At 42.3% G+C, this 21,873-nt stretch overlaps 1 protein-coding gene across 2 annotated transcripts in view; it reads right to left on the reverse strand.

Moving 5' to 3' along the window:
• Positions 1–9,100: 9,100 nt before the first annotated feature.
• The window catches only part of rerg (RAS-like, estrogen-regulated, growth inhibitor), a 38,159-nt gene continuing 25,386 nt past the window's right edge, over positions 9,101–21,873 (reverse strand). The window contains exons 3-5 of one of the 2 annotated variants that reach the window (XM_084049451.1): positions 21,350–21,406; positions 16,069–16,142; positions 9,101–11,084 (exon numbers count right to left, since the gene is read on the reverse strand). In XM_084049451.1, coding sequence (XP_083905577.1) covers positions 10,674–11,084; positions 16,069–16,142; positions 21,350–21,406 — 542 coding nt within the window. In that variant the 3' untranslated portion in view covers positions 9,101–10,673. The remainder of the gene's footprint in view (positions 11,085–16,068; positions 16,143–21,349; positions 21,407–21,873) is intronic. The other variant, XM_084049452.1, reaches the window with a different exon arrangement.

Raw genomic sequence — 21,873 nt, forward strand, 5'->3', positions numbered from 1 at the left:
CTAGCACCACCTAGAGTCTATCTGTGCACGTCCCTGCCTGTCTATGAACCAGATGCACGTACTGCGTACCCATGCACTTCCAACCTGGGCCCTGTGTCACGTACTTCACGTACAGGTCGACATTTGCTTGTGGAATGTGTTGCATTCCAAAACACCACCAGGCCCTTGATGGTAATCAGCTGCTGATATGATATGACCTTACACTTGCATTCTCTAGTCTAGATGGGTATAGGCTTATATCTAGTCTTCCATCTGCCACAGGTCCCTGCCTGTTTTCAGTCCCCTATGCCAGTAAGTGGCAGACAGACAAGCTTCCCAGCAAGTACGTACTCTGTGATATCCTGGTATGAGTGCAGAAAAACAAAATCGGTAAAGTATGATATATTTTTTAAAGATATAAGTTACTTTTATCATTGTACCGTGCATTAGGTGTTGTTAAACTGCATCATCTGTAGTGTCAGCCACTAGGGGACGCTGTCCCCTAAAACAAAACAAATCCATGCCGCTTCTGTTTATTCCATATATTCCCCATATTATGTCATAGACAGTGGTGGAATAAGTACTCAAATGTTTTACTTAAGTAAAAGTATCAATACCGCAATGTAGAAATACTCTGTTACAAGTAAAAGTCAGGTAAAAGTCCAAGTAAAATTTACTTGAGTAAAAGTACAAAGCAATCAAAATGTACTTGTCTTGAAGTAGGCCTACCAAAAGTAGAAAGTAGGCTATACTCATTATGCAGAATGTCCCATACATTTCAAGTTTTTAAATGTATAAAAATCATTTGAAAATAGCAGATTTACAAGCTCACTAATGCGTGGCATTGCAATGCATTGTGAACTTGTAGATCGGCTATTTTCAAATAGCTGAAAAAGGTATAGGGTAATGTATGTCTTGTGATAATAATCTAAATCTAAAAAGTAAAGTCCTAGTAACTAAAGTTTTCAAATAATTGTAGTTGAGTAAAAGTACTATATTTGCCTCTGAGATATAATGGAGTAGAAGTAAAAGTACTGAAAATTGGAAATACTCCAGTAAAGTAAAAAATCACACCCTGTGTGAAGGTAGCGGCGCCTTTGATACATTTTGTCATCGATATGTGTTTATAATGTGTTTATAGCCATGTGTCACGTGAAGCTTGACCAATCACTTTGTTGACGGGTCTGACCAATCAGAACGTTGACGGGTCTGACCCATCAGAACGTTGACGGGTCTGACCAATCAGAACGTTGACGGGTCTGACCAATCAGAGCGTTGACGGTGAACACGGACGAAGTCAGGTATAGAGCAGGATCCGCAGCGCCGCTAAAAATACCTCAAAATTGTACTTTAAGTACGGTACTTAGCAAATGTACTTAGTTATTGTACACCACTGCACGTGCGTGAGCACAAGTGTGTGTGTTTGGCAAAGGTGATTTGCCAATGCACCATCATTTTAAAATATGGGCTTTAACTCTACTGCTATCAAAACAATGTTTCTTGCAGCGTTGCCATGGGATTCAAACGCAACTCCCGGATCTGGCTGGTTGCTATCAAAGTTCTTTATCTGAAAACAACAACAAGAAGGAGAAAAAAGATGCAATCAGTACGTCTTTCATAGGAAACAGTCATTCTGCTCTATGATGAGCCTGATTGATAAGCTGTCTGTCAACAAACAGGATGATGATGATGATTGACGGGTTTCAAACATGAGAGCCTAGATATGAAGTTAATATCTAACTTGTTTTTTGATTCATGTGTTGAATGAATGAATGAATGATTGTGGCAGTGGGAACTGAAGGCTTTGTCGAGTCACGTGTGTGTGTGTGTGTGTGTGTGTGTGTGTGTGTGTGTGTGTGTGTGTGTGTGTGTGTGTGTGTGTGTGTGTGTGTGTGTGTGTGTGTGTGTGTGTGTGTGTGTGTGTGTGTGTGTGTGTGTGTGTGTGTGTGTGATTGATTGATTGATTGATTGATTGATTGATGTACTTTATTTAGTAAGACATGAGAATAGTACATGACAGTACATAACAGTACATGGAAGTACAAATTCACAATACAAGGTCTACTAAACTGGAAAACTCATTAAGCACTGAGCTTGTTTAAGATGAGATCCCCATGCACACAAATCATGATGACATAGAAGAGACAGACAGATATACACACTACTATACAGAATGTCATACAATCAGCTTACAGGTTACTGGTATGAAGAGTGAAAAATATGTAGAAAAGAAGAAAGAGAGAGGGGGTGGGGGTAGGTTAGAACTTGGACAGGGGCCATTTTTGTATCGCAGCCTCCTGAAGGTGTATTTTTAGGGCAGTTTTGAAAGTGAGTAGGGTTTTACACTCCTTTACTCCTTTTGGTAGGGCATTCCACATTTTTGATGAATAGCATGAGAACAAGTTCATTCCCTTTGCTGAGCCAAATCTGTGTTGAACATGATTTGTGGAGCTGCCTCTGGTGTTATGATCATGGACTTCATTAACATTTTGGAAGTATTTTGACAAATACAGGGGGATCCCAATGTTGTGGTGTATCTTGAAGACGAGGCCCATAGCAAGTTGCTGTACTCTGTCCTCAACCCTAAGCCATCCAATCCTAGCAAAATGAGCAGGGGTTAGATGGGTTTTGTGATTGAGGCCAAGAAGTAGCCTTACAAGTTTGTTTTGGGATGTTTGGAGCCTTGTTTTTAAGGCCTTGGAGGTGTTGTGATACCATGAAGTGCATGCATAATCATAATGACCTTGTATGAGGGCCCCTGCAAGGATCTTCAGAGTATTCTTACTGACTAGACGATCAATCCTCCACAAATAGCGTGTTGTTTGGTTGACCTTTTTGATCACTCTTTCGGCGTTTTTGTTACCGGAGAGGTTTGCCTCCAAGATGGAACCCAGGTAGGTAATTTCCTCCTTTCTTGTGATAACATCATCACCCACTTTGATCGTGAAACTCTCAGCCTTGCTAAGGTTAGGACTGGACCCAAAGAGGATGGATTCAGTTTTCCCCAGGTGTAATGAAAGTTTGTTGTCGGAGGGCCAGATGCAGATCTTGTTGAGTTCAGTGCTGAGAGTTTTCTCAACCTGCAGCCTGTCCCTGTCCGAGACCAGCAGAGCCGAGTCTAATTGGGTCTAATTGGTTTCCTTTTTTGTACAGAGGGGTCACCCTTGCTCTTTTGAAGTCGTTAGGGACCCGTCCCTGTATGATGGAGAGGTTTATTATGTGAGTAATGATTGGAGCAATGGAGGCGGCTGAGTCTTTTATAAATTTGGCAGGGATGTTGTCGAGTCCAGTGGCTCTGTGTTGTTGAAGTGTACTACATTTTTTAAACACCTCATCTGTTGTCACAGGGGAGAGTTTAAAATCATCTTTGAGTACACCTTTTTTTTTCGTAAAATGAGTCAACATACTCTTTACCATGTCTCCCAGAGTGAGGGGGTAGTTTTTCAACCAGTTCTGAGGCCACGGTCGTAAAGAATATGTTGAGGATTTTACTCACTTCACGTTTGGTACAACCAAACGTGAGAGTGTCATTCACCTTGAGGCTTATGCTTACAAACCTGGTTTTCAATTTCTTGCTGCAGCCTTGTTGGTTGTTGAGTAGCTTCCAAAGCTCTCGTGGTTTGCTTTGATTTTCCTCAATTTTGTCATCGAGGTAGCTTTTTTCTGCTAACAGGAGCATGCCATTAACCTTGTTTCTTAGCATGTTTTTCTCTTTTTCGAGTTTAGCTACGTGGGATTCGAGACCTTTGTTAAAGCAATTGTCATAGACAGTGGTGGAATAAGTACTCAAATGTTTTACTTAAGTAAAAGTATCAATACCGCAATGTAGAAATACTCTGTTACAAGTAAAAGTGTGTGTGTGTGTGTGTGTGTGTGTGTGTGTGTGTGTGTGTGTGTGTGCGTTAGGATGTGGAGCTGCAAGTGCCCTTCCTTTGATTGGCTGTGAGTGCTCAGCTACAGTCTATAAAAGGCCGCCATAATTAGTCATAATAATAGCGGCACTCAAAAATACATAACAGTACAAGGTGTCTGCTCTCTCAGTCTGTCAGAGGATTTCTCCCAGCCTCTGTACAATAGGCCACATGGTTCTCAAAGTCCTGGTTCAGGGGGTCCTTGAGGGGGTTCCAGGGGGTCCCCAGCAAAATGTGTGAATAGCATCACAATAATTGTAACCTTTTATACTTTGGCTATTCAAAAACGGCAGATCTACAAGCTCATAGCGCGGCACCGAGTGCCGCGCTATGAGCTTGTAGATCTGCTATTTTTGAAAAATGGTGAAGATTCGTGCAAATCTTTGAATACATTTCTTTTAAAGCGAACGTTTTAACACAAATCTGTGCTTCTGGGAGTCCCTGGCACAACATATTTTCAGATGGGGGTCCGCGGCCAAATATATATCAATGTGTGTGTGTGTGTGTGTGTGTGTGTGTGTGTGTGTGTGTGTGTGTGTGTGTGTGTGTGTGTGTGTGTGTGTGTGTGTGTGTGTGTGTGTGTGTGTGTGTGTGTGTGTGTGTGTGTGTGTGTGTGTGTGTGTGCGTGCGTGCGTGCGTGCGTGCGTGCGTGCGTGCGTGCGTGTGCGCATGCATATTCTTTACAACAGGGAGAGGCCTTGGTTGTCATGGTAACTGCAATGCTTCATAGAGCAAGGGGGGAATGGAAAGATGAACAGTAGGAAGTAACGTCAAGAATGTGGTTTATTTTTTTTTAGGGCTTGGAAGACTGACATCGGTGATGTTTTTTTGTGAGAGCTTGTGCCGTCTATCACGTTTAACAGCTAAATAACATGTCTGTGGGCCTATAGCTGCCTCGCCCTCAACTATGAATGGTTTGTTTACTGTACTAATTACCAGTTGAGAAGATGTTCATCATGCTGTATGGGCCTTATTTTAAACAGCTTGTCAGCGGGCTCTGTGTTGCCATGCCTCTCGCGGGAGAGTGTTCATTTTAGCATGGACTGAAAAATGGTAGAGGCTCGGTCTCCAGGAGAGTGCCTGTTTACTGAGAGAACTTTGGCCCTCCGCGTCGTTCTTTCATTTCCTCCCCTTACAGATAACAGATCCAAAATGTTTTACTTTGTCTTTTTCATCTTCTCAGAAGGGAAAGTTTCTCAAGAATACATCCACACTGTGTATCCTTGTAGTGTTGATTTTTGGCAGCAAATTTGTATTTAGTTTTAGTCGTAGTATTTTGAATGAAATTCCATTTAGTTTTAGTCATATTTTAGGCATCTGAAATGTTTTAGTTTTTGTCTAGTTTTAGTCGACTAAATATCATAAGATTATAGTCGACTAAATCTACAGTTGATTTAGTCGACTTTGGCGGTGCCTTGATGGCGTCATAATGGCTGATTTTACACTTGGTTGAATGCTGAAAATAGCAGATCTACAAGCTCACAACGCGTCGCAGCGCGTTGTGAGCTTGTAGATCGGCTATTTTCAGAGTGCAACACCCGAGCGCAACCAAACATAAAATGACTTGTCTTTTAGTTCTACTGGATCTCTTCTCCACTAGTCCCTCACTAACATTTTAGTCTATGTTTTTTATTTGTTGACGAAATTTTCAATATATTTAGTCTTAGTCATCATAGCTTAGTTTTTATTTAATTCTTATTTAGTTTTCGTCAGTGAAAAAATGTGGTCGACCAATATTTTTCTGTCTCCTTGCCCTCTCACACTGACACACACTCAAGTAGAATCTAACGATTGATTCTCATTGATTTGCTCCATGGTTTGTCCCCATGAAAAAGTGTTATATACTGTTTTCACTGTAGTCCTTGTGTCTGCTGTAATGCTTTTCAATGGTTATTTATGGCAGGGCTGAGGGCACTGAAAGAACTGCAAGGTTCTTTTCCTCATGGATGCATATCTAAACAGGATGTATGGGAGCCCTGCTTGTGCTAGGGGAGATGGGAACGATTTTCTTTTGCCCTGTAACCCTTATTTCTGAATATATCACTGCCGCATCACCAGAGAGATGATCAATGAACGCTCAGTGTTAAGCTGAATAATCTATCACACAAGAGTGGCCGTGCACAGCGCTGTGTAGTGCACGATTGAAAACCAGTGAAGGTCATGTGTAATTGATTTAAACCAGTGGTTTTCAACCTTTTTCATGCCAAGGACCCCTAAATTGTTATACATTCGGCTGCGGACCACCACTTGAAAATGTTTTGTGCCAGGGACCGCCAAAAGCAAAGATATCAGTTAATGTTTGCTTAAAAAATATATAAATATTCAAAGATATGCACACCTTTTCAAGGTTTTTCAAAAAATAGCAGATCTACAAGCTCATAGCGCGGCACTCGGTGCCGCGCTATGAGCTTGTATATCTGCTATTTTTGAATAGCCAAAGCTAAGCGGTTAAAATGATTGTGACGCTATGTTAACTAATTCCGCTGGGGACCCCCTGTCACTCCCTCAAGGACCACTGGTTGAAAACCCCTGATTTAAACAGTTTCATGGGTAGGTAGCCCACAGTGTAAGCCAGTTTGGAGATATGAGTGGATAGGGTGCACGTGAGTGCAAATCTGTGTTTGCACTTTCGCCCATGTGTGTGTGCCAACATGCATAAAGATTCTGCAGCTATTCCCTGCCAGAGACATATTATGTGCTGCCTGCGGCTTCGACTCCTGGGAGCGTAGTGTGTAGACCTTGGGTAAGCACAGCAGGGGGTCACCGCGGCACTAGTGGGGAGCCGCGGTGTCCCTGAAGGGTGATGATGTGCAAATAATAAACTGCCCACCTGCCTGGCTGCCTGCCTTACCAGGAAAAACACCAAGAGAAAATTGCCATCTGTAGGCAATATGAATTTGTTCAAAGAATCTGCTGATAGTAGTGTTGAGTTTGACAGCAAAGTTTGATTCATTTTTAGTCATAGTCTTTTGACTAAAATTCCATTTAGTTTTAGTCATATTTTAGTCATCTGAAATGTTTTAGTTTTTGTCTAGTTTTAGTCGACTAAATATCATAAGATTATAGTCGACTAAATCTACAGTTGATTTAGTCGACTAAAATGTATTGTGTCTGTGCCTTGATGGCGTCGTAATGGCTCATTTTACACTTGGTTGCATGCTGAAAACAGCCGATCTACAAGCTCACAACGCGTCGCAGCGCGACGCGTTGTGAAAAAGGTAGCCGACAAACATTTTTCGTCATAGTTTTAGTCGACGAAATCAACACTGGATAGTTTTACCAGATCTAAAGCTGTGTTTGTGTTCAACATGATTATGTTTGCAGTTTATAGCCATTTGACTTGTTCAGAGAGCTCAGGTGACAACAGACATCGCCATACTGCCATGTATGCATGCTCAGATGTTAGCGAGTACGCGCAAATCGTTGTCTGTGAGCATCATGGGAATGGGATACTTGTCAGCACTTCTCTCCATGTGAAATAAACACCATTGGGATTACTGAGACTTGTCACTGGACCAGAGGGATGTCTTTGGAGGCACTGGCATAGTTAGTTATTCTCATAGAATCCTGAATACCCACAGGACTCTATACAGCTTAAGACATCAACCAGTATGTGTTTTTGAGAGAGATATAAATCAAACATGGTGCTATTTTCATTTTATTGACATAAAGTCAGACAGAACCCTCGTCTGAGTCGTATACTGGTCAGGGACGAGCCCTGGGGCTGCTGTGGTTCTTTCTCCGAGTTATTTTGGGACATTTTTCTCCTGTAATTCTCTGCCCAGATGGCCTGGCCTCGCCTCTGTGTACCACCCAAACAGAATGAAATAGATTCATTACTATTCTCTCCCTGCAGCTACAGTACAGTTATGAGCCTCAGGAACCCATTGGAAATTAAAAAAAAAACAATTTACAGAAAGTGCCTAATATGGTCACGCCATTTGAACATTTGCAGAAATAGCTGGAAGCAAACTACATGGGAAATGGACATTTGTTTTTCTGCTCGTCAGAGACCCCCATGTTAAATCACACCATGGTGAGATGGTGCATTTCTGTAGTTGACTGTAAGCCTTCACATCAGTCCTGCAATGTGAACATTGGTTTTACCTCTAAGGCAGGGGTCTTCAACAGGGGGTCCTCAGAGTTACTACAGGGGGTCCGCCAAATCTTTGTGTGATAGGATTATTACTTTTTTACATTAAGCTCACAACGCCTCGCAGCGAAGGAGCAATTCAAAATTGTATTATACGGTATGGTCAATACTCCCCCTTCTTAAAAACGCTAGTTTTAACATTTCAATGCTTTTTGAAAATATTCGGATACATAATATTGTATCCGAATATTTGGGGCCCCAGCGCATGTGACCCTCCCGCTGCATAGAATGTCCACCATAAGCTCTCATGGTGGTGATCCCTGCACTACAGCAATGACTGTACACTTGTCAAGTTTACTTAAATGCTCTACACTTTATTACTACTTAGTACTTTACTTGTTGTCTCCGCCAGGAGACATTGTTTTCACTTTCCGTGAAACAAGCTAACATTGGTCAAGCCTCACGTGACACGTGACAATACGGTGAAATAGTGTGATCTGATTGGCTAGTGACGTATAGCGGCCTATAAATACATGTGTCACTTTGAAAGAGTCTGTGCCTCTTTCAAAGTGAGGTAAGACAGGAATAATCACGAAATGGCTGAGAAATGGCGGATACTGTAACAATTGGATAGGACACTTACACAGACAGGACGGATAGGACACTTACACAGACAGGATGGATAGGACACTTATACAGACAGGACGGATAGGACACTTATACAGACAGGACGGATAGGACAGTTATACAGACAGGACGGATAGGACACTTATACAGACAGGACGGATAGGACAGTTATACAGACGGATAGGACACTTGTGTCATGTTACTATGACACAGTAACATGTTCTATTTTTTGTAAGAATTAGAACATAAGAATTAGAACATTCCCAACACAAGTCTGCTGGCGGAGACTTGTGCTCCGAGGAGCACTTTTTCTAGTATTTATACTGTAACTTGTATGCCTTTTTAGGCCCACATGTTGGACATTGTTAGCACAGTATGGCGGAGTCTGCCAGACTGCCACACCAGCATTTAATTCATTACTCAAGCATGTGACAAATAAAATCTTTGAATCTTGATGACATTTGACTCCTCAAAAAAAACATTCGTTGGATAGTATGATGTATTTTGTTTCTTTAATTACAAGTGTACAGCTGCTTTATTTCATCCGCCACAATTACAGAGTCATGCAGCGACAGGTCAGGTAGGCTACACAAGGCCTACAGAATAACAGAAATAATCTCATTTTAACGGCTACAGTCCTCTGCCTTTGGACTCTGTACATGCCTTGAACACAACAGTGGTTAAGGCAATATTTCATCGGTAGTTTACAGACAGTATTAAAGGTATGTTAACATCAGTAAAGAACATCTCTGGAATGTGTATGATACGGTGTGTATGATGGATTGCGAATATTTCCCTCCATAGCCTTAACATAACACAGTGAACACATTGATTCATAATCCTCGGCATATTGGTCTCACTATTTATCTTTGTTCCTTGATGAAAAAGAGATAAGCTTGAGCCATGCCCTGGACAAAGATGGTCAGGCATGGTCTTCTGTTGGAGCCAGAGTCTGTGGGGGACATTGTTTGATGTACCAAAACAAGAACTTTTAATGAATTGGATGAATCATGGTGTACTGGAGGCCAAGCATCCCAGCTCATGGCATTTCTCTAGGGTCCACACATAAGTGGACGGCTAACAGATTTTCTGACAGCACAAAGATATAATGCAACAATAATTCATTCTGTTTACGCCTCGACAAATCAATTCTCGACCACAGCTCTGAGAACAAGTACACACGCCTGAAGCATATCAAAGCATTCCCCTACAAACAAAGCCACAGCGAAGAGACTATAACTTGTTTGTCTGACGTCAGTGATAAATGAAGTTTGGATTCTTGCATGCGTTATAGTTCACTGAGCATGCATCATATTTAGACTGCATTTCGGTTGATTTATTGACGTTGATGGTGTTAGAAATGCAACAGACACCCCCTGCAAATCACAAAAAAATTAATCACCTAGTTTGTCACAGGTTCCCAGACTAATAATGCACAGAATCAGGCCAAACATTTTGACAAGCAGTTGTCCTGGTTGGCTCCCAAATCCTTTCACTCCCCCAAAGGCCAGAATGTTTGGAAAGGAGCAAACGGTCCCCTTTGTGCTTGTGACCTTTTGCGTTGGAAAATGACCAGTATGTAACTCTTTCCCATGTCAATGAATCCGTCTGGCGGCAGTGGCTCAGGGGTGGAGTTGCGAGTAGAGCTGGCCGGATGGAAACGGTGAGGTTCCCAGTTCGAACCCGGCCTCCCCCAGAGTTAATGGCGAAGTGTCCTTGAGCAAGACGCTGAACCCCTAATTGCTCCCGATGAGCAGGTTGGTGCCTTGCATGGTTTCCTCCGCCATCGGTGTATGAATGCGTGTGTGAATGGGTGAATGTAATGCACAATCTATGTAAAACGCTTTGGATAAAAGCGCTATATAAATGCACCATTTACCATTTTTAATGCTTTGGATAAATGCGTCGCATTGGATAAATGCGTCTGCTAAATGACTGTAATGTAATGTAATGTAATCTGGAGCCAATAAATTGTTCTAAACATCATTTTTGAAAACATTTATATTATCTATCTTTGTTCTTCCGCTGCTCAAAGGACGATGGCGTGTGTGTCCCCCCCCCCCCTAGCTGCTGATCTTGGTCAGCATCTTGTTGATGGCCTGCTTGACGTGCGTGGTGGAACTCCGGCGTCTGGTCTTGCCCTGGACGGCCTTGCGGCGCCTCACCTCGCGGCACAGCTCGTGGAAGGCCTCCGCCACGGCGCCGCCCTCGTCGGCGCACGCCGAACACTCGTAGAAGGCGCAGGCCATCTCGGCCGCCAGTCGCTCCCCTTCCTCCGTGCCGACCTGTCGGACGTGGTCCAGGTCGGCCTTGTTGCCCACCAGGACCAGAGGCACGTTCTTGGGCTTCTTCACCTCCTCCAGGAGGCTCCTCAGCGGCGCCAGCTCCTCGAAGCTGCCCCGGTCCGTGATGTCGTAGACGATGACGAAGCCGTCGCCCCAGCGCATGTGACCCTCCCGCTGCTGGACGTCTTCCTATGAAAAGGTAAGAGCAGACGCAGAGAAGACGTGTGTGTGTCTCATGATACAGTGGTGGAAAAAGTACTCAGATATTTTACTTAAGTAAAAGTATCAATACTGCAATATAGAAATACTGTTACAAGTAAAAGTACAAAAGTATTGGTATAAAAATGTACTTAAAAGTACCAAAAGTAAAAGTACTAAATTATTTGAAAATAGCCTATGTATAAAATAAGGCTAAAGTGGTTAATGTATGTTTTATAATATAATAATGTATATCTCAAAAGTAACTAGTAGCTAAAGTTTTCAAATACTTGTAGTGGAGTAAAAGTACAATATTTGCCTCTGAGATGTAGTGGAGTAGAAGTAAAAGTAATGGAAATTGGAAATACTCCAGTAAAGTAAAAATGACACCCTGTGTGAAGGAAGCGGTGCCTTTGGGGCGGGGCTTAACTCATTTCAGTTCGTCCCTATTGGTCGTCTGAGTCCACTTACCAAATTTGTGCTTGGTAGCATGCTGCAAACTGGAATAATGGCTGTTTAAAGCCCAGCCAATGGGCAGACAGAGGGGGCGGGGCTTAAGTAATTGCACTTCGTCCCTATTGGTGGTTTTAGTCCATGTACAAAATTTGTACTCCGTAGCATGCTGCGAACTTGAGTTATGGCTGTTTAAAGGCCAGCCAATGGGAAGACAGAGGGGGCGGGGCTTCAGCAATTAATGCTCGTCCCTATTGGTGGTCTAAGTCCACATACCAAATTTGGACTTGGTGGCATGCTGCAAACTGGAGTTATAGCTGTTTAAAATCCTGTGCTCATCCCGTGCTCATACGGGCGGACGGACATAACATACGCTGGGGGTCCCTGGAACCCTGGGGCGGGGCTTCAGCAATTCATGCTCGTCCCTATTGGTGGTCTAAGTCCACATACCAAATGTGGACTTGGTGGCATGCTGCAAACTGGAGTTATAGCTGTTTAAAATCCCGTGCTCATCCCGTGCTCATACGGGCGGACGGACATAACATGCGCTGGGGGTCCCTGGACCCCTCTTTGATAACTTCAGCAATTCATGCTCGTCCCTATTGGTGGTCTAAGTCCACATACCAAACTTGGACTTGGTGGCATGCTGCACACTGGAGTTATAGCTGTTTCAAATCCCGTGCTCATCCCGTGCTCGGACATAACATACGCTGGGGGTCCCTGGACCCCTCTTTGATAACCAGTGGTACGTGTGGGCAATGAGAGGAGAGATGGCATAGGCAGTCTCCACGTCCGTGTGTGTGTGTGCGCGTGTGTTTGTATGTGTTTCTTCTTTGCCGTGCTCATCCCGGGCTCATACGGACGACGGACGGACGGACGGAAGGACGGACGGACGGACGGACGGACAGAGTCAAACGTAGAGCGGTTGGCACCGCTAAAAATACCTAAAGATTGTACTTAAGTACAGTACTTGGGTAAACGTACTTAGTTACTTTACACCACTGCTCATGAACCAACAAAAGACCCAGTGAGCTATTAGTTATCATTATACCCTGTTGATTGGTAAAAATCAATCGGGAGTTGAACCTGTTGATCGGGAATCGAACCCGCGTCCCGCTGTCAAGCTAGGCTACCCTAGCGCGTCTGATATCTGGTCTAGAGGGCCGGGTTCAAAATCTCGGGAGAAAGATTCTGCGAAATCCCATTAGTTCACCGATCTGTCCGTCAACCCCCGCCCCGCCCGATGCCCCTCCTCCTCCCCCAATGGGCAGCATTGAGAGCCCTGACGTCACAAAATTTGGAGCGACGCCCACTGCACTCTGGTTGGTTGGGGAAATTAAACACTTCCCATTCCAGGAACGACAACAGGCTGGTCCAGGCTCTTATTTTTGAGCAAAACGCGAAGGAAAATAAAAGCCTGGAGCTACTGTCAAGCTGGATTACCAGCGTAAGTGATATGCGGCTGGACCACTAGGCCAGCGGGCGCCCCTATATTGCACTTTTTTAAACAGAAGTTACAAAGTGCTTCACAAAAGTGGACACAATTTAATACAAATAAATCACACAATTTAAAAGTGCATGTTAACACATGCTAAACAGCTAAAACAACAAGAATGAAAACCAAGAGAGATTCAAGAGATAATGCACCATAAGGTGATTTACGGAGAGGCTTATCTGAACAGTCTTTTAGAGGGGATTTAAAAGACGATACAGAATCAGCTGGTTGGATAGCCTCAGGTAAGGCATTCCAGAGTCTAGGAGCGTGGACAGCGAAACCTGATCACCCTTAATTGCTAGGCGTGATCTAAGGACCTTTAAGTATTTATTATTTAAACCAGGGGTCTTCAACAGGGGGTCCTCAGAGCTACTATAGGGGGTCCGCCAAATCTTTGTGAGGTAGGATTTAGTTTTTTTTACATTAACCACTTGAACCCTAGAATTCCTTTTCTGAGGGGAACATTAGCCAAAAATAGCAGATCTACAAGCTCTCAACGCCTCGCAGTAGATCGGCTATTTTTTGCAAAGAGGTTATAGGTGTAGAGGGAAAAAAGAGCAGACTAAGTAAAAAAAAAACTTTAAAGTAGGCGGTCCCTGCTTCATCTCCCTCTCAGCTAGGGGGTCCTTAGCCTGAAAACGTTGAAGACCCCTGATTTAAACTGTTCATTGGTAAATAAGTAGGTATCATTGAAAAGTGTTAAAGGAGTAGTTCACCCAAAAAATGACTTATTTTCTATCAATTGCACACCTCATTGTGTTTTTGTCCCATTCCTAAGCTAATAATTTGATTCCTGTCTCCTACCGGCTAATGTATCCGGTAGGAGACACAAATTTTGTGTCTCCTACCGGAAATACACCCGGGCATCAAATTATTGCCTTATTAATGCGACAAAAACAAAAATAAATCCATGTATTCAAGGCTTCATGGGGTGTGGAAATTGATAGAAAATAAATCATTTTTTGGGTGAACTCCTCCTTTAAGGGTCATTCACACTGAGCACTATAACTATAAAAATTTGAGGTGTAACGATATAGTAACTCGATTTTTTTTTTTAAATCGTAATTAATTTTCAACAATCTACTATATGGATATGCAAACAGCAAAATGTTGTATCGTTTGACTTTGTATCGAATCGTTTTTCAATGCAAATAATCAATTTTATCCATACTTTTTGTGTGTTGTATTTAGCAATTTTAAGAAGAAAAAAGAGAGAAAGGGGTTGAATTGCTTTTCCATTCCATATCGCTACACTAAATGTGTGTAATCTCTGTGTTCATGTCAAGGTGCGGCTTTGTCCATATGTGTTCAAATACAATGTCCATGTATTTGCCAGAGAATCACTGTGTTTACTTATTTATATCCATGATAATAGTACATTTTCCCTTAAGAAACCTGCCCTAACCACACGTTTCAAACAGATACATTTATTTTGTTAAATAGTTACTGTATCAATTTTAAATCATTGAATCGTATCGTATCGCCATGAATGAACCAATATCGTCCATGTATCTTATCGTCAACCATGTATCGTGATGCGTATCGAATCGCTGTTATGTATCGTTACACTCCTAATAAAAATATAGTTTTAGAAATCGTTCTAAGTCCAGAGTTCACACTGACTATAAAGAAAATACAATGGTGAAGGATATAGTTATAGTTATCTTAATAGTTATCGTGCCCGGTGGGAATGGCGCTTAAAATCGGTAAACAAGTCAAGATGTCCAGGCTGTTGTTATTGTTGAGGGACTGCTAACTTGGTAGAGATGCTATAGTTCCTAGTTTTTGCACCCTGCTAGAAGGTTGCTTTTCTGCACCTGTGTGTGTATTGTCAGTTTATTGACCTATAACGTTATTAGAGCATGCCATCATTCCTTTGTAAAGTTTTCCACCGAGTTGTGATTTGCTATAAATTCTTGTCTCAGAAAAGCCTGTCCCCACTCCCTCTCATACCTGGTAAAGCCACACGTTTAAAGAAAGCCCTCTAACCACCTGAACACTAGTGTGAAATCTTAAGCAGCTGCTTCTAATATGATCATGTTGAAGCAGCCAGTCTGGAGGTAACAGGGCTTAACTGGTCGTGTGTCGGAACTTTAAATCTAAAAACCTGACTGGAGGGAGGCTGAGGGAGTCTGATCTCATAGTTATTGGCAGAGGAATAACGAGTAAAAAAGAAAAGAAAAGAGAAAAAAAAGCTGCATTCCACAACATATCACAAAGTTATGTTTGACATCTGTATACCTGACCGACTTCTGAACCTGGAATTTATGAGCTACAAAGACGACTCCACTCTCCACAAATCAAGATAGCATTAGTACTCGGTCTTAATCCAATTTGGGGGTTATTATTTGTAGTGTTGTCACTTTTGTTTTGTTTTCCACACCGTAAAATCCTCCTCAGTGTTAATTCAACTTTGAGACGTGTACATATGTAACCACAGTCAGAATTTTACAGCACTAGATCAGTGCTCGGCATCTCAGATGGGCATGTCTGGAAACACTCAAGCCCCTTCTGTTCTTAATGCAAGCTTAAAAATAGAATACAATGTAATGAGAGAGGGATGACTTGACTGGAAGTGCTGCTGTGGAAATTGACTGCTGCCTGCGGAACACCTACGCTCTGTGGCAGCCGCAGACACTAGGTGTCCGCTCATGGCTCATACACTGCTACCAATTTAGCACAAAACGAGAACTGCTACGGCTGACGATCCATGTCTGCCGTACAATACAAACTGGGGTCAGCACAGGGAAAAAGTCTTAATAGTCTAAAGGTCTCTGTGTGACGAATGAATGATACGAAACTTGCTGGAGGTATTTCGCATCAAAACTATTCATAGAGTGAAGCTGATGCCTCATTCATACAGGCCTTCATTCACAGTGAGACATTGACCTCGTTTCAGATAACAAGGTCGCTTTATCGACACGTACTAGGTGCGTTGTGTGTGCGTTGTGTGAGTACACAAACAAGAGTAAAAAAATAAAATAATAATACAACTTGTTTGTGTAATTGTTTGGCAGCTGTGCTTACCTGCCCTGCAGTGTCCAGTATCTCCATGCTTACAATTTCATCGTCAATGTTTGCTTGATGGCGATATGTCGATTCTGCAACAGTCCAAAAACATTTATTATATATATATTTTTTTGTTTGTTTTTATATAGTGACCACTGCTACTGCTAGAAATAAAACTACACCTCATTATGTAAATATTTGGAACAGTTTTGTTGTTTCAGGTATTTTGGTATCTAAAATGTCAGTTATTCCAATAGTTTGACCAAGCTGGTCGTAAGTGATTCCTGCTATGTTGAAATGGCCTGACCTTTACCTCTGAGCCGTTTTAACAGCAGGATACGAGCTGCTTACACCTGGACACAGGAACACAGGTGTGAACTCTGGTCGTGACCCCTATTGTTTTCACCCTGGACAGGACAGCCAGGGGGTATTTAGCTAGATTGCCCTCTTAAAAAAAAAATCCCATCTGTGTAAACACCTCACAGAGAGCCCAAAAGCTGCCTGAATTCAAGCCTCCTTGTAAAGACAGATTTCGGTTTGAAATCTTGCAGAGTTTCTGAATCTATCCTTTTGCATGCTGTTCCAGCATGTAAACTCATGGCCATGTTCTGCAGCCATTCCTCAACAAACCGTGCGGTTTCTGTGAAACTAGCATCTCTAAAAGGTAGCGAAGACCTACCGGGGCCCCTAGCTCTGCGTGTTGTTAACTCAGCTCTCTGGGACATAAATCGATCGTCCCTGCCATCCATGACATGTCATGGGAAGCCTGAGGCAGAGAGAGAGTGGTGTAGATTTATAGTCTTTTAGCCGGAGGCTTGAAGCAGGTCTCTGAGGATTAGCGCCTCACACCCAAAGGCCCGAGAGAGAGCCTATTTCAGGAGCCATCATTCCATCAGCTGCCTGCCCCCCCCCCCAGAGCCCCATGCACCTCTGTGTTTGGTACAAACTGGGTGGACAGTGAGATGATTTAACCCTCCTGTCCTAACCTATCTATCTACGGCTCTTACACAAGAACAAGACCAGTCATTTTCCTGGCAGCTAGTAATTCATCCCTCAATGCTTGGAAACTGTTTACACACCAGGGGGAAGAAAGAGAAAGTGTCATATAGCCGACCCATGTGTCTTTAAACTGGAAATGGGGGCTTATTTGTCAATGGCTGCCCTCAAGGCCTACTGCTCTTTTTGAGGATTCCACGGGATTATGTTAATTTCAGAGACTAGAAACCTACTTGAGATAGTTAGTCCAACACACAAAATATGCTGCTACATTTTGAGAAAGTTGCGTAATTGCTGAGTTTTAGTCCATTTTAAAATGCTAATTCAAACGTGTATATGACTTATAACAATTACCAATGTAAACAAATAAGAAATCTAAACCTTGAGTCAAGCTGAAGCTGTGAGTAGACAATGATATGTATTGATGCTGGTACTGTGCATGGTCCTTTAACTCGTTATCTATCTCAGAAAAGGAAATGTGTTTCCTATTATTCAACCACTTGTTGAATAACAAAACATAACACTGTACAGCAGGGGTCTTCAACGTTTTCAGGCCAAGGACCCCCTAGCTGAGAGAGAGATGAAGCAGGGACCCCCTCTATATTGTATAAAATTGTGTTTCAGATTAAACTTTTTTTGTTTACTTAGTCTGCTCTTTTTTTCCCTCTACACCTATAGCTCTTGTGAGCTTATAGATCTGCTATTTTTGGCTAAAGTTCTCCTCAGAAAAGGGATGCTAGGGTTCAAGTGGTTAAGGTAAAAAATAAATCATCTCACACAAAGTTTTGGCGGACCCCCTGTAGTAACTCTGAGGACCCCCTAGGGGTCCCGGACCCCCTGTTGAAGACCCCTGCAGTACAGTATATGATAGGATACTAGGATAGGATAGGATAGACCTTTATTAATCCAGAGGGAAATTCAGTCGTCATAGTATCTTGTCTCTCGTATCTCATGTATCATGTGGTTGTGATAAAGTGCTCCATAAAGTTTCTGTTCTGCAGTGCCATCAACAGTATCTGTCTCTTTTAGTCTAAAAAGGACCAAGTTCAAATGTAATTCTAAGAGGGAAAAACGGGAGAACACAGATCTTCTTCTTACCAATGTATTTTATTAGGTGCAGACTAATCTCTCATGATTCCCTTTTCTAGGAACACAGAACTCGAGAAATCACAACAGTTTGAACTACTGCGCCTTTTTAGTTTCAAATGTATTCCTATGGCTTGTTGTTGTTTTGTTGTGCAAATGTAAATTATGTAGGAAAAAATAAACTGGCTTTACATAGCGCACATGTTTCCTATTGAGGCACAAATAATAGCATCCTCCTGGTTCTAGTTTGAGGTCAAGGATAATGCAATAATGTGTGTGAATGTGTATTGTGTGTATAAAATAGCCCTATTTATGAGGTATTCTCACAGGCACAAACATAAACGTGAACTCAAAGTATTTGAGTTGCCTATCCACTACACTAGAACAAATGATTAGGATAACCGTATGCATAATATGCTCCTATTTCACTCATCAGTAGCAGCAACAAACCAATCAGCAGTTACAGATAATTGTATCAACAGTTGTTTTTTTTAATTTTCACTCCAAAGTACTCATTGCCAATTCCCTACGTGTTTTTTTAAAGTCCCTGTCACTGCCAACCCCTACTGTTTGGTGTTAGGGAGAGTGTTGTCTACACCAGTGGTTCTCAACCAGTGGTCCGGGGACCACCAGTGGTCCTTGAGGGGGTTCCAGGTGGTCCCAAGCTAAATTATGGAGAGTTGGTAACCAAATGGACCCATTAAAGATCTTTAACTCTTGAGCGCGTAAAATGAAACCAAATGGACCCTTGCGGGTCCATTTGGTTTCATTTTACGCTCTCAAGAGTTCAATTATTGTTAAACATCTGCATTACTTAATATACAAGAAGTCTAGAAGTCAACGTTTGCCTGTTATCTCTCCTAATCATACCAACATCAGTACAGCATGGAATTGTGGACAAAATTGTATCCAACAATAACAAAATAGGTCTGAGAGTCTAAATCTTGGTCAAAAGGTGGTCCGTGGCTCAAATGCCGAATAAATGATGGACCTTGATTTGAAAATGGTTGAAAACCACTGGTCTACTCTGTAGACCACTACTAGGTCTCCTTCGATACACATGGAGTTGCCATCATCCACTTCTTTCAACTGACAGTGCAGAGTTTCACTGGGAAGTTGTAACAGAGGAACACGCTTATCCTTCACAGTTATGTTCCCTGCTAAACAGGTGCCCCAACCAACCTGTAGGAGGCTCTAGTGCTGCGACAGAGAACACCCTCCCCCTGCCCGCTATAGACCCCTTAACAGACGACGTCACACTGATAAGAACCAGTATGCGCGCGCAGGCCGGCACCAAATGAAACCCATTCTGTCATGTCTCGGTAGGACGCGCCTCACTAGCCAACACACAAGACGAGGTTGAATGAGCTGAAACCAGCGCACCCCGAAACAATATGTTGGGAATTGATTGCATGAAACAATCACCTGTGCGTCCAGTCTCAATGTTGGTAAACAAATAATTGGTCTATGGTGTTCCTTGGAGGACCCTGCCAAGCTGGAGGCACTGCGGAGGAATCGAACCCTATAGTCTCCATGGTGATGAGCAGGAACTTTACCCCTGCACCATTCGGATGCCCACAAAATCAATTTTCTAAAACACAACCAACTTTCCTCATTAGCGCCAAAGTAGCTTGCACGCATGCGCTTAGATCGAGTCTGGTTAAGCCGTGGTTACAAAGACTCAGGCCAGTCATAGGAGATTTTTGGTCAGACGAACAAAAGCCTTGTTTTGTTCACAAGGCTTGATCTTCAAAGTTAAGTCATCTGCTTTCCTGATGGTATAAACTGCTACACTGCACATGATCAAAGCCTCCCTGTAGGGGGTGGACTAAAGTAGCACAAACAGGACAGGGTTATAGACAATATTAGATTGTCCATATTATATAACTTCCTGCTGGAATGAATGTATTGGATCAAGCTTTTCAATAGCCCTGATGTGTGTGGCATTGTTATAGCTATAGACAGAGCTCTTATTCGCTCATGCGCTTTTTAAATAATTCGCTCATATTGTTTCTCATTTTGTATGTATTTTATATGTTGTTATCAGGGCGTCCTTGAAAAAAAGAGCTTGCTCTCAATGGGCTTCCCTGAATAAATAAAGGAAAAAGAAAGAAAGAAAAGATGCAGTCAACCCTGTCAATTGCTGAAGTGGATAAGGCAGTAACTGTACAGAGACTAGAGACATTACTGTTCGGATTTAAGACCAAAGTGATTGAACTTGTACAGAAAACACTTCAAAACACACACAGATACACTGAAAGAACTTGACCATCGGAATTCAAGTAGAAGCATTCTGTAATGTGGTCAAGGATGCAATTTGTTTTATAAGTCTATAAATAAAACATGAATCTCTCCGTATTAACAGAACGATTACCCTGAACCCTGAAGTAAGAATTTTGATTTCATCCTTGCTGTTCTCTGTTGTTGGGCGGGGGGGGGTACCAGGGGGTCCCCAGCAAAATGAGTTAACATAGCGTCATTTTAACCACTTAGCTTTGGCTATTCAAAAATAGCAGATATACAAGCTCATGGCTCATATGAGCTTGTAGATCTTTAATATGTAGGCCTTTAATATGTATATATTTTAAAGCGAACATTTTAACCTCAAATCTTTGCTTCTAGGGGGTCCCTGGCATGAAAAAGGTTGAAACCCACTGGTTTAAATGTCAGACCGGTACCCCCAAAATGACCCACTCTCTTTGTGCTTAAAGTCTTTGGAGTCAAGTTGCAATGATGTATTAACATATTAGTCCCTACAGTACATTCAACCTCCAGAGACCCAGGCATACAGTGGTGTATGCCAGGAAACGTAATACTTAGATTTCTGGTGTGAATGATTCCTATATGAGGCTGCTGTACTTTATACTTTATCCTCCACTTTAAATCACTGACTAGGCTGTGCTTTAGCAGTCGACAATAGGCCTTATCTGCCAGACAGTCCCAGACAGGAAATGAAACCGTATGATAATATGGTGAATGACGGTAATCTATCCTGTTGTTGAATGATAATAAGAGCGATATCAACTTTAAGTTGTTCACATTTGCGTCAGCACCAAATCACTACTCAAATATGATGCCGTGATAAGGGATGAAAAAGTACTGTGGAACCAGGGTTCCGGTGCTGAAATACGTTCGCTTTTTGGATATCTAGTTCTGCTTCAACCTCATTAATATAGAAGTGCTGTATGCGAGTAGTCAGAGGACGGGTCTTTCTTACCGAGTGTTGGATCATATTCCCAGATGAAGCGTCTTGTTAGTAATCTCACCACCAAAGCTATAGATTGAGAGAGAGAGAGAGAGAGTGAGAGTGAGAGAGAGAGAGAACCCATTAATAGAACAATACAAAACAGCATAGCAATAACTGAGAAGATAAACAATTTGATTAGCTCCTCAGAAGATTGGATTTGTTTTGATTATGACCGATAATGAGTAAATCACCTGCGGTCAATGTAATACAACTTGGAACGCTGATTCAATCAAGGATATATTTAACGCTCCATTGTGGTGGTATGTGGTGGAATTATAATAACAAGCTGTCGTTTCAAAACAAAGCCAGCTCTCTCCTGGGGCAACTTCCGCTTTCTCTCCATCCAGACTTAATGCTCGCCCAGTAGAGTCTAGACTATGGCAGCCCAAAGCAAAACAAACTTAAAGTAGTGCAGTTAGAAGCAACCTTGCACTGGAAAATAACGCAGTAGTTACATTCAGGGGTTGCCACTGGTACAAAAAGAATGCAGGGAG

This window comes from Gymnoscopelus microlampas, assembly GCF_963454915.1.
Source record: "Gymnoscopelus microlampas genome assembly, chromosome: 23".
NCBI lineage: Eukaryota > Metazoa > Chordata > Actinopteri > Myctophiformes > Myctophidae > Gymnoscopelus > Gymnoscopelus microlampas.